General features: G+C 38.1%; 1 protein-coding gene across 1 annotated transcript in view; it reads right to left on the reverse strand.

The window, feature by feature from the left end:
• The window catches only part of ryr3 (ryanodine receptor 3), a 120,698-nt gene that overhangs the window by 19,791 nt on the left and 88,659 nt on the right, over nucleotides 1-12,248 (reverse strand). The window contains exons 57-78 of the mRNA XM_042390463.1: nucleotides 11,910-12,053; nucleotides 11,078-11,140; nucleotides 10,427-10,502; nucleotides 10,134-10,257; nucleotides 9,704-9,819; nucleotides 9,518-9,585; nucleotides 9,286-9,407; nucleotides 9,008-9,057; nucleotides 8,863-8,923; nucleotides 8,504-8,742; nucleotides 8,282-8,363; nucleotides 7,427-7,557; nucleotides 7,195-7,313; nucleotides 6,285-6,483; nucleotides 5,577-5,671; nucleotides 5,107-5,252; nucleotides 4,771-4,858; nucleotides 4,548-4,640; nucleotides 2,527-2,694; nucleotides 1,914-1,973; nucleotides 1,584-1,718; nucleotides 960-1,072 (exon numbers count right to left, since the gene is read on the reverse strand). Coding sequence (XP_042246397.1) covers nucleotides 960-1,072; nucleotides 1,584-1,718; nucleotides 1,914-1,973; nucleotides 2,527-2,694; nucleotides 4,548-4,640; nucleotides 4,771-4,858; nucleotides 5,107-5,252; nucleotides 5,577-5,671; nucleotides 6,285-6,483; nucleotides 7,195-7,313; nucleotides 7,427-7,557; nucleotides 8,282-8,363; nucleotides 8,504-8,742; nucleotides 8,863-8,923; nucleotides 9,008-9,057; nucleotides 9,286-9,407; nucleotides 9,518-9,585; nucleotides 9,704-9,819; nucleotides 10,134-10,257; nucleotides 10,427-10,502; nucleotides 11,078-11,140; nucleotides 11,910-12,053 — 2,492 coding nt within the window. The remainder of the gene's footprint in view (nucleotides 1-959; nucleotides 1,073-1,583; nucleotides 1,719-1,913; nucleotides 1,974-2,526; nucleotides 2,695-4,547; nucleotides 4,641-4,770; nucleotides 4,859-5,106; nucleotides 5,253-5,576; nucleotides 5,672-6,284; nucleotides 6,484-7,194; nucleotides 7,314-7,426; nucleotides 7,558-8,281; nucleotides 8,364-8,503; nucleotides 8,743-8,862; nucleotides 8,924-9,007; nucleotides 9,058-9,285; nucleotides 9,408-9,517; nucleotides 9,586-9,703; nucleotides 9,820-10,133; nucleotides 10,258-10,426; nucleotides 10,503-11,077; nucleotides 11,141-11,909; nucleotides 12,054-12,248) is intronic.

The raw sequence follows: 12,248 nt of genomic DNA on the forward strand, positions 1-12,248 counted from the left end.
GTATAGTCTCTAAAATAACTGCGGTTATTTCCATCCAGATGTAAAATTCATCAGAGGAACATGCACACTTTAGGAGGGATATGCAGTTTTCTAACACATCTGTGCATCTGCGACAACTTTTTTTTTCTTGCTCTTATGAGATTTAAAGATATTTTTCTGAACAGACACACAGATGTGTTGTAAAACTGCACAACCTTTGAGAAAATGTCAGATGAAAAACAAATCTTAAAATCATCATATAGCAGGAAGTAAGATAACATAAAACAACTTTTTATATAGCGTGTTACTGTTACTAAGCATTATATTGTAAATCTACTGATCAAAGTCAAGATTGTATGCAATATATTTCTTTCTTTCTTCTTCTTTCCTTTCTTCATTCCTTCCTTCAGGGTACACCTGAAATGAAACAGAGGCCTGCAGCTTGCAGTGTGTTTCCACTTTCCAAATAAGTTTGTTTCAGTCAATTCTCGGCTCATTCTAGCTGACCAATCAGAATCAACAGTGCAGAAACAATTGGTTGCTAGGCAGAGATCAGTCCACAGCCTGGTGGATGAAGGGGGGGTTGAACAGATGAAGCATTCGCCCCGTAGTTTCACATTACCGTCAGCAGGGAGAACAGGCGGTCAAAGCTGGAGGCTTTGAACGCCCTTTCCAGCCAAACCTCCCGATAGCCATTCAGGAAGTAATTATTATTTTTGTATCTGAGGGAGGATGAGGTAGTGTTATGCAAGAAAACAACACAGAGGAGAGAATGTCATTAGGGAGGTGATGAGGGGTTTACATGGGTACACAATCAAGAAAGAAAATGCCCCGCCCCCACACAACTACTTGGTGATTGCTTGTTATGTACTGTTAGATTGAAACAAAGCAATGTCTTACTGGGTTTCTTAAATAGTTCATGTCAATATAATTATTGACATTGTGCATCAGTGCGTGAGACAGGTGCAACAGAGACTAACCTGGGTAGATTGTAGAGGGGAGCCATGCGGAAGCAAGCCACCACAGCACGTTTACGCTGTTTGGACAGCAGCTTCTGCCACACACACTTCTTATTCCTCAGAGGTTGCTCCACCTGAGACACAAGGAAATAACAATGGTGAAACACAAAGTTGTGCAGTTAACATTTAAGATATTTTGTGTAGCATTTTATCTAGATTATCACAATGTTTTATCTTGGTATAATGTAAAAGGCATTAACTACCGTACTGACTATTTTCATCATCTCATAATCTGTAGGTTACTTTTTTGATGAATAAATTAGCCTAAAACCCAAAGATGTTCAATTTATAATGATACAAAATAGAGAAAACAGCTAATCCTCACAGTTGAGAGGAAATGTTTGACATTTTTCCATTATAAATTACTATAACAATTAATCCATTATCAAAATTGTTGTTGATCGCTTTTTGTGTGACTAACTGATTCATTCACAAATCACAACATTGCTACCCAGTATTACTTTGTGTCACCTATTACAGGCAGCTGCTAGATAAGTCTCATCTAATTTTATATCTAATTTAATTTTTCATGCCCTGCGATGTTGATATGTGAGCTGAAATATAAGTGCAAGTTGTGTTTTTAACCTGATCCAGGTGGAAAACTGCAGCAGAGATGCTCTGAACTCGTTCCACTGTGTGTTCTGGGTTTTCTGGTTCCTCGCTCTTCACCACCACGTCTTTGTACAGGTTCAACTGCCACTGGACGGCTGGGTCATCAGACTACAACACGATAACAATCGCATCAATAAATAAACCACAAAAAATTATACTCACCACAAGTAAAATCTATGATTACATCTACTGCTGTTGCTGCTTATTCCCATACAGAAAGCCTGTATGATTAAATATGTAAATAAATATATAGATTTTGTAATAATGATTCTTATTGAGTGCATTTCTCCATATTTAACTTACCTTTTCCTGAAGATGGAGATTCTGACGCAGGTGCTCCTTCACCTCATCATCTGTGTCTTTCTAAGATGAAAAAAACACAGAAAAAAAATCAAGTTAATCCACTATTGCTATACATTAAAAGGTTATATTTGTAAAATATTTGTAATTCTATAAATATCTACTGCACAACAGAAGGAGTTTAAAGCTTTTAAAAGACATTTAATTAGCTGTATCCTAACTTAAAATGGATAAGTTACATACAGTAACCATCTGAAGGAAGTATGGCCACAGGTTTTATCACCCTATCATGTTAGGGTGATAAAACCTGTGGTGAAGCAGATCATATTGACTGGAAGAAGTACTGTGAGTGAAAGTACATAGGTCTAGTAAAACGGCACCACCCTGACATACAATAAAAAATGTATTTTTGATATTTAAGAGATTTGCGCTTCAGGAACACTTGCAAACATTCTCTACTTATTCTACATTAACTTTGTCACACGCTCAACCTCATTAACATTATCTCATTATCAGTGAATTACATTATAGGTCCTAAAATAAGTTGATATGGCTGAATATAAGGACTGCCTACTAACAACACATCAGTATTTAGTTAAATGCTGAGGGAGCTCACCAGACTATAGCGTATCTTGGCCAGGGAGATGAGCTCCTGGTCCCCTGGGGTGCACATATTGAGGCCAATGGGCAGCATCTTCTTCAGGGCAGCCACGATCAGAGAGGTCTGAATGGAGTAGTATTCTCCACGGCGAAGCTTGTGTTTCCTCTCCTGGTCCCCACCTGACTGCAGAGAGACACCAGAGCAGCTTAATTTACTCTGTCATGAGTTTAGAGAGCAAAAAGAAGCCAACTCACTCAAATTGTGGACTATAACATGTGTTTCTGTTGTTTGTTTTTTCATTTATTTAGTTTCTTTAAGAAACTCAGGTTTGGTCTTCCCCTCAAATCAGGGTTGTAACACTTCCTAAGAAAATCAAAAACAGTCCAACAAATGTTGAAACAAACAGGACAGTTAGGTTTGTGCCATTTATTTTATTTATATTATCTTTTGATAGGGGTTTATTGTGTTTTGTATTGCACTGTATATACAATTTTTATATGTTGTGTCCCATCACACAATAATAATAGTTTGATGCTTTTATGTACTGCACTAATTAACCTTTTCTTAACTAACTTAATATTTCAAATGTAGCACTTAAACCAAATTTGGCTGCCAAATCCGACATCTAATTTACAATGACTTTGCTTTCAGGGCACAAAAAGTGTATTTCACCTTCCAGCCACTGATTAAGATGAATCACGTACTAGGGACTGAAGGTGCTTCAACATAAATCACTTAACAAGTAGAATCCTGCAAGATCAAGAGCTGAGGAGCTTTTTCTTCACTGTGAGCGATTATGTCAAAACCCCCCAAGACTGCAAATAAATTAACTGTCCAGCTCTGCCAAAACAAATAAACAACAATCTCTCCCAGTGACAGTTAGCTGAGTGCCTGCTGGACCAAACACTGTCAAAATCCAAATATATGACCTGACTTTACTACAACAAATATCCACATGAAATGCCATATGTCGTAAACCCTCGGTGTAGAGGTGAATTTAAGAGTTGTGAACTTATACAGATGATTTGTAGAACATCTCACATCTACATATTCTGCTTGTTCAGCATGTCAGGGCATCTATTAAGAACACAAGAAAACTGCTTAGAAGGATTTTTTTTCTTTTCATTAGCAAAGTCTTTGAAATACAGTGGCAAGAATTGGAGCGCCCGGCGATCCTGTCAGGCAAACTATTCAGGTTGTGCTTTTCCAAAGTGCTGACATAGTGAAGGAGAGAGCAAGAGAGGAGAGATAAGTCCATTTGAAACCTAAAGAGAAGTGAGATGTACTTTGCTCATTCTCCAGGGGTCATTAAACGGGACAGACGTCTCTCAGAATGAAGAGGTCTATTTTCAAAGAGTTATTCCTGGAAGGCCTGCAAGTTACCTCAGCTTTGATGAGAATATCTAAAATACAAATTCAATTCAAATTTTTGATTAATAGAGCTCATTTTCTGGTTAACATGAAGGTCAAGATGACAGGAGACTTGTCTGATTTCTAACATTAACTGAAAAAACTCAAGGAAATAGTGACTCAATGCCTGCTTCACTGGGGTGATTTCTCTGATATTTTATAAAGGATAAGGCTGGTATTTTTTATTTCTCTTATTCTCAAAAAATTGCTCAAAACATCAGAAACCATCAATGTGTTAGTCTGTTTCTCAGTACTTTTTCACTTCTCTGCTCTGCCTGTGGCACTCAGCCCCAAGTTCATTGATTCTTACTGAAGATGTATATCTTTAAAAACAGGACACAAAAATATAATTTAGCCTTTTATAAAGCCTCAGTAATTTCCTAAAAACAGCAGTTTTGGTTTTTTTGGGTTTTTTGACAGCTGTAGTTTCTGGGAAAGGTTACTCAAACAGGAGTAAATAGTCTCTTTGTTGGAACTATTTTCAGCCATCAATGAATATTCATTTGGTGCTCTAGTGAGTATGTGGCAATGAATCAAAATAAACTATCATTAGCATATGATTAGAAATGTCTCGAATTTTATAGTTTTGTATTCACCCATATCCTATGTATTATCCTATGGTTTACCTTGGACATCTTTGTCTTGCCTTCTCCAGTTAGGAAGCCCAAATTGTTGATCTCATTCTGAACCACAAAGTTTTGCTCCTCACGCTTAAAGTTCTGGGTTCAGAGGACAGATTAAAGAGGTTAATCAGGGAAGAAAATGAAAACTGATATTAAAACTTACATTGTCATATGAAAACTCAACTGAACAAACAGTTTGGTGTACAGTAATAGTAGTGAGACTTACATGTGACTTGCACCAGAGGATGAAGATGTCAGCTACCATTCTGAAGAGCTCAGTGGAGTCTGCATCAGGCCCTTTCAGCCACCTAGACCTGAAGATACAAGACATTTTTGACTAAGTTACAATATGAGCATGTTCCATCTGTGCAGGACAGGGCATAAATATCCAGTTTCAGAAATGATCAATTAATAGATTAAACAGTAATACATGAAAATTGTAAAAAGGAAAAAGGAAAATATTCACTGGAAACTGAACAGAAACATGGAGTAAAAATCTAAATTCTCCACAAAAATCCTTAAATAAAAGCTCATGCTAGCTAAGTGTGTATGTATGTTGTACCTGTTGTTATCCACGTAACGGATGAGCATGGGATAGAAAGAGTACAGGTCTCTGCAGAGCACAGCAAACTCATCCAGAATGAGCAGTTCCGCCTCCTGGTTGTCGACTTTACTGTCGGCCTTTAGCAACTCCTCTTCAGACACAACCTATGTTTGCAGCACATGAACACCTTGTCTCCTTTAATCTGTTATTATTTTGTTAGTATAAATGTCCTCACACATGAGCCCTTCCAACCCCATGGTGATAATCCCTTCCCCCTCTCAGGATGTGACACACAGGTATTTTTACTCTCAGTAGATGAGGTGTATGAGCATAATGTTGTCAAGTTAGCTCCTCAGACCACTGACAGCTCATATATACGCCACAAGTTCAGCAGCTAATGATGAAGTCAGCAAAACTAACTACTGGTATCAATGAGCAGTGAATGCAATGTCCAACTGTATTACCATATATACATATTTTAAGCTCACCTTCACGGTCTTTTTCTTTAGTTTGTCCAGTGTGGGCAGGAAGTGGGTTCTCAGCAGATCTCCTCCTGCCTTGCAGATGATTGGCTGAGAGTAAACTGGAGACAGAGACAATGGAAAATATATTCTTGCCTGAGAGACCGATGCTTTCAAGAAGAAGATTTGCATGCCAAGTTTGAGAACATAAGCAAAATTCACCCTGTGTCCCTGGATATCTTTGGCTCTGTTACAACTGCCAAACTACATCATTCAGGGTCATTTTAGTACTTTTTGAGATCAGCATATTTGTTTTCATATGCCGATCTCTCAAAATATAGTATCATATCTAAATTTCCTTGTAGGTAAATGTTTAAGACAATTACAAGAACAATTACCTACCTCTCAAATAAGGATTTAAAAACTGAAGTGAGAAAGTGCTTCAGGCTACGTGTCCTCATAGCAGCCAATTATATTATCTGGCCTTTCCTGAACTCCCACTAAGGAATGTGCACTAAAATGCAAATGTTCTACCAAAACTCTGCACCTCCTGCAGTGTACGTGCATATTCCTACAAAGTGATCATTTGTAAAAGTCTGTGATATTACCTGACATACCCAGAGAATTCTTTACAATCAGAGATTCTTAGTTGGGCTAAAAACACAATCTGACTACCAGGAACCCTGTCAGATCACATTTATCAGTTTCTCTAACAGTCTTGGACCTGGCACTTACCTGCAATTCTCTTCATCCAGGGGGCTTGATCAATGCCCAAGTTGCTGTTGAGGATCTTGAGTATGTTCCCCAGGATGACGCCGAGGTGTTCAGAGGTCACCATGGTGCAGCACTTAGCATCTGGGGGTGAGTTCTCCGGACCTTTCTCCCACCAGTGGGACAGATAGTTACACAGCATGGGAAGGATCACCTCAATCACCTGCAGGAAACAGGCTGAAGGTATGATGATGGAAGAGGCAATCAGGAACTAATTGCTATATGATGTTGGGGACCCAAAGTTCTAAAGGGGATTATAAATCCAACGATATATGCCATATCCTCCAGTAATTATTGATTTTAAGATTATAAAAACACTAGATTTGTACCTTTGTTTTGCAAAAATATGTAAATACAGTAAAAATGACAGTCTTGGAACATTATGTATATCTGAAGTGGTGCAAAATCCACTTGCTAAATCTACAAATAAATGTATAATGGAGGCTTGTATTCCTACAGTGATACATTTAAACTTCATGTGCACAATTCAAGGGGTCTCTAAAAGATGGTATAAATACAATTTTTAAATAAAGGATGTAATTTCAAAATGTTCTACATCATTTTGATTAGATTGTAACATTATATTCAGCACTCACTGCAAACATTAACATTTCTTAAATTATTTAGCATTTTTTGAAGGTCAGTCTAGTAGTAAGTAAATAAATAAAGCCTTACTAGTGGTAAATGAAGTAAGGAAAACTAAAACATTAAAGGGGTGCTCTGGCAATTTAGCATTGCACTTCCATTAAGTTGGGCAATTTGCCAAGAGACATTTAAAAAAAAAAAAAGAAAAACAAGGTTAAAATTGATAGAACAAACCCCTCAAAATAGAGCTGTTTGCATACATTCAAATATCCAATCAGCAAATTCAGACCTGTGGCATGTCGCTGTAGCGTGCTCCAGACTCTGAGACATCATTGACATCTTTCAGCAGCCTGTCGAGGCGAGGCATCTCTGGACACATCTCCTCTACTGTGTCAGGCATACTGAGGACTACAAGACAAACACCATCAGTATTTGCAACAAAACAGATATTATTTTCAATATTTCAAAAATCAGATAAAATTATAATAATGGAATAATGATCATCAAAGATAGACACTCACTGGCCTTCTCACGGGGGGTCTTGGTGTTGAAGACCGAACGCGGGTTGTAGGCGTTTAGGTGAGGCTCCAGGAACGCTACAGGCATGGCTGCTACCAGGGTGGACAGGCTCTCCCCCAGTGCTGGCAGATGCCTGCATATCAACATGTAAATATATACCGTGTGATATAAAGGTGACAAGCACTATGAATAAATTAACACATCATAAACAACTTGTTGCAACATACAAGATAGGAAGTCTTCATATGCTTTTTTTTCTTGGAAAGATCACTGCAATTCCTGGTGCCTACTGGAATTACATCTATCTTTAATACTCTAATGTTTTTTTGACATTGGACTTCCGGTCCATAGAGCAGTCATAGAGCTCCACATGGTATGAGGATTGATTTAGACCACACAGCTAAGGTAAGGTTGTGGTCAAACTTTTTCATTGGTTATTTTACAGCTTGACTCGGCTCAAGGTGAGAAAATTTCAATCCATAACAGTTTTGAGAGGTTTTATGGCCGTGTAACAGCCACTCAGGGAATAATCTCACAGAATCATGGTTTTAATGAAAGACATTTCACAGCTCTCAGTGTTTCTGTTGTGTCCTCTCCCCTGCACAACAAAATCCTTTTTTTCTTTTAATGGATTTTCATAAAATATGATCGTTATCTCGACAGCAAACTGCTGTTTCGCATAGTCCATTGGTCACAAACAGTGATGCTAATTCTCATGGATTATACAAATTACTGCACACATTACTCTTTAAAAGGATTCTTAAAATTAATGATCAACTATACAACCTTGCTCATGAATACAACTAAAAGCCATTTTTTATCCTGCTGCATGATTTCAAAACAGGTTGGCCTCTTACCTCTCAACAAAGATATTCTTTCCTGTTCCCAGAGTGTATAAACAGGTCAGAATTCGGTAGCAGGACAGCTGCACATCATCCACTGAAACACACATACTTCATTAAGCACACATCTATTTCTAACAATAAAAAAACTTCTAACAACAAAAAAAGCTTAAAGATGATAAGGGGGAAAAGGCAAACTGCAATCGACAGCATTTACTATTGAAATTACAAACTCACACAGCAGGTCAACTGCAAACTCATATGTTGCGATGTGTTCAAACAGGGCAGTGAGGATGGGCAGCAGCGCCACAGTCACGTAGTTGATGCTCTGACTGACGCTCTTCATCTGCGCACGCGACTGCATGAACTTCCCCAGTTTTAGCATCTCCAGCAGCTTCTCCAGGTCCTCTGCCGCATTCTCAAAGAAAGTGCGAACCCCGGCTTTGACCAGCTCTGCACCAGACTTCATCACTGTTCTGAGAGAGGGGAGGGAACACAAGGGCTAATGTGCACGCAGAAGACTGATTTTAATGATCTCTACTTGATGGAATACTGTCTAACGTCTACAGCTACAATACAAAATCATATGTGCTTACCTTGTGTCAAGTGAGTGAGTGAGGATGTGCAGACAGCTCACCATCATCGCTGAGTCACCTCCTGTGAGAGAAACATTTGCTGTAGATATGGGAAGAGATTTAAAGCAAAGAGGCACACAGGCACACAAACAGAGGTCAACCTTACCAAAGAGAGAAATCCTGTGTCTGACAAGAGCTGCCAGCTTACAGAACAGGCTGGAAAAGAGGGAAGGTAAGAACAGAACTGAATAAAAAGTCAAGACAGAGCAAAGAAGGCTGAAGAAAAGGAAAGTAAAAGGAAAGAAATAAAGTGGAGGTTTATTATTCACTGAGAGAAAACTTTCTTTGAGGGAGGACATCCTATTTGTCAAAAAACAAACTCTGACCTGCAAAAACCTGACTATTAAAAGAGTGAGGTAAACATGTAATTCTACTGCAGAGTACCTGGTGACCATCTCCTTCTCTTTGTTGGAGGCACATCCACAGCTGCTCAGGTTCTTGCTGGGTGTGGACAGGAAGTAGAGAAAGTGATTCTTAAAGGTTTGATCTGTCAGTGGGAGCAACACCTGGAGAGAGGAAATACAGCTGTGAGACCAAAACTTCAACAAAAGCTACGTATATTAAATGTAAATTTGACAGGATTTCAGTGGCTCATTTCAATTTCAGACTTCCAGACCTTTGCAAAGAACTTGATTTCCTGGTCATGAGGTGATTTGTCTGTCTTCCCACTGGTGGCCATAGCCTCTGGATTAACAAGTTGAGTAGCAAGGTCAGAGTCATAATTTTTTTTCCCCATTTTTCCAATGTACAGCATGTCTTACTACTCAGTGTATCTGTGTTTTAAAAAATGCCATAAACTCACCAAGATGTGCAATAAACTCCTGGGCAGAGTCGACATATTTCAGCAGCCTCTTGAGAAACTTGTAGGCAAAACGCTTCTCCATGGATGATGAGTCCTGCTCCATGTCCTTCTGACCTCTGTGACATGAAAGAATCCCAAATGACTACAGTTCATTAACAAAGGTTAAGCACATGTAAAAAAAAATACAGGTTGCATGCACAGTAGTGCTACAGCAAGGAGATCAACTAGAATATAATTTTCAACCCAGGTTAAATCAGTACCAGCTAAGGAAAATATTGTGAATAAAAGTATATAATAATCACTTGGTTTTGCCTTAAGTATACAACACAGTAAACATTTAGACATAACTTTGTGCTGTTGTGACATTCTGATTATTATTTTTTTACTTATTTCTACAATAAATAACACATGGGAGTGAGAGGAGGTTAACCTTGTGATGGCATAGCCACTGATTTGCAGGAACTTGATGAGATCCTGGGCCTTCTCTCTGTCTCTGTATTTCTCTTTAGCGGTCAGGGTGTCATAGGGAACCAGCAGTGGGTGGGTCCCTCCTCCTGGTAGGTCAAATCGAATTAAAAAATCATTTAAAGTGCATTTTACACAAATATTTGGCCAGAATTACTGCAGGACTTTCTAAAAAATTATGTATGTAATTCACACCTCCAGAGTAAATGATTATTAGACAAGTGTAATGGTGTATTTTTAACCTGTACATTTGCATACCTTTGCTAATGAGTTCAGTTTTTTTCTTCTTGGACCAGATGTTGTGGTAATTTTCTGCAACCACCTCCACCATGCCCTGTGGACACAGCAAAAAATGTATTTTTCATCCATTTGAATGCTTTCATCCTGGTTTTGTGTTTCAAACACATTTCTCTCACTCCACCTTCTACACTATGGTTCTATTTTTAGCCATGCTAGGGGCAGTCCACCACTTTGGTCCAGACTGAAACAGCTATCATATGAGTTGCCATGAAATTTTGAACAGACATGCATGGTCCCCAGAGGATTAATCCTACAGACTTTAGTGGCATGACCTTTCATCTAGCAGCATGATCAGATCATAATTTCAGTTTCTACAATACTTCGGTTTATTCCTGCAAAATTAATGGCATTCCAATCAGCCCAAACTTTGTGTTCAGGGCTGATTAGCAAATGTTAGCATACTAACATCCTGAACTTAAGATGGTGAACATTGTAAACATGATACCTGCTTAGCATCAGCATTTTAGCATGGTGATGTTAGCATTTAGCTCAAAGCTGTGCAGAGGTACAGTTTCACAGAGCTGCTTGCCTGGCTGCAGACTCTCAATCCCATTTTTTCTGAGGGTAATGTAAATGTGACAACACTAAAAGAGTCAGATGAAAACCAACCTGTAACTCTCTAGACAAAGTGACATTGTGCAGGTCCATTGGAGCAGGACTGAATCCGTTAACCTACAAAGTCAGAAGCAGACAATACAAGCACAGAACAATATTTTAATATTAAATCCATTAAAGCTAATCCACAATATTTCCCTTTAAATCAATGTATTTTTATGAACTTTTCCCCCACTGACACTGAATGATATTCAGCTAATTAAACATTTTCTTTGTTCGTCTTTGTTTAGGAAAAATTCTCTGATGCACAGGAAGACATGTGTTTAATGTCTCTGGATTGACCGACATTTCATGTCTTAACAGAGAGAAAATTAGTGCCACCTGCAGAAAATCAACAACACAATTTAGTTAAGCAATACAGTATATCTTTCTATACAATGTGCCATGTGTACTTTTTTTGTGTGGGCAACATATCTGCATGTAGCACATTTTTTGTATCTTTTTTTGTCAGAAATGACCAATTGTCAGATTGTAAAGGCATCTACAACTTTACCACTGACAACCTGACTCCTGAGCTGTCCATGGTGCTGAAAAACCACTAAAAGCAAAAGTTTGTATTTTAATGGTATATAAAAGTGACACTAATGTTCTTAATTGATTTGTGTTTATGGTAATTGTGTAATGGGGCCCCATTATAAAATTATATTTTGCTACTAAGAGATGGAGAAAAAAATTAAAAAGAGAGAATCTTGTGGATTCTGTCAATTACAAATCAGTGAATAAGGTAGTAATACTGTATGTCACATCCGTGAAACAAAATATTTGTTTTTTTTTGTGTTATCATAAAAAAAAAAAAAAATTCGGGAATTATATATCTGGATGTTACCTGAGACTCTGAGATCTTTCGTTGTTTTTCACTCTCTCGTTGTTGGAAGATGGCTTCTCCCTCCTTGGTCCTCTCAATGTTCCAGCCCATAGCCAGCATGCTCTTCAGTGACTCCTTCACTGGCCACCGGTATGTTTCTCTCTCCTACCGCAACCAAACAAATTACTTTTTGGCTTAAAATCTCTTTCTGTTTATCCCCTTATCTTCACAGCATCTCTGCCTCTGAGAGAAGTTGTTTTTATAACTAAAACTTTCATCTATCAGTAAAAACTGGTGAAGCAAATGTGTCTTAAATTATATATACAGTATATAATATTAATTATTTCTTAAATATTTAAA

The sequence above is a fragment of the Thunnus maccoyii genome, chromosome 17 (assembly GCF_910596095.1).
Source record: "Thunnus maccoyii chromosome 17, fThuMac1.1, whole genome shotgun sequence".
Taxonomy (NCBI): Eukaryota; Metazoa; Chordata; class Actinopteri; order Scombriformes; family Scombridae; genus Thunnus; species Thunnus maccoyii.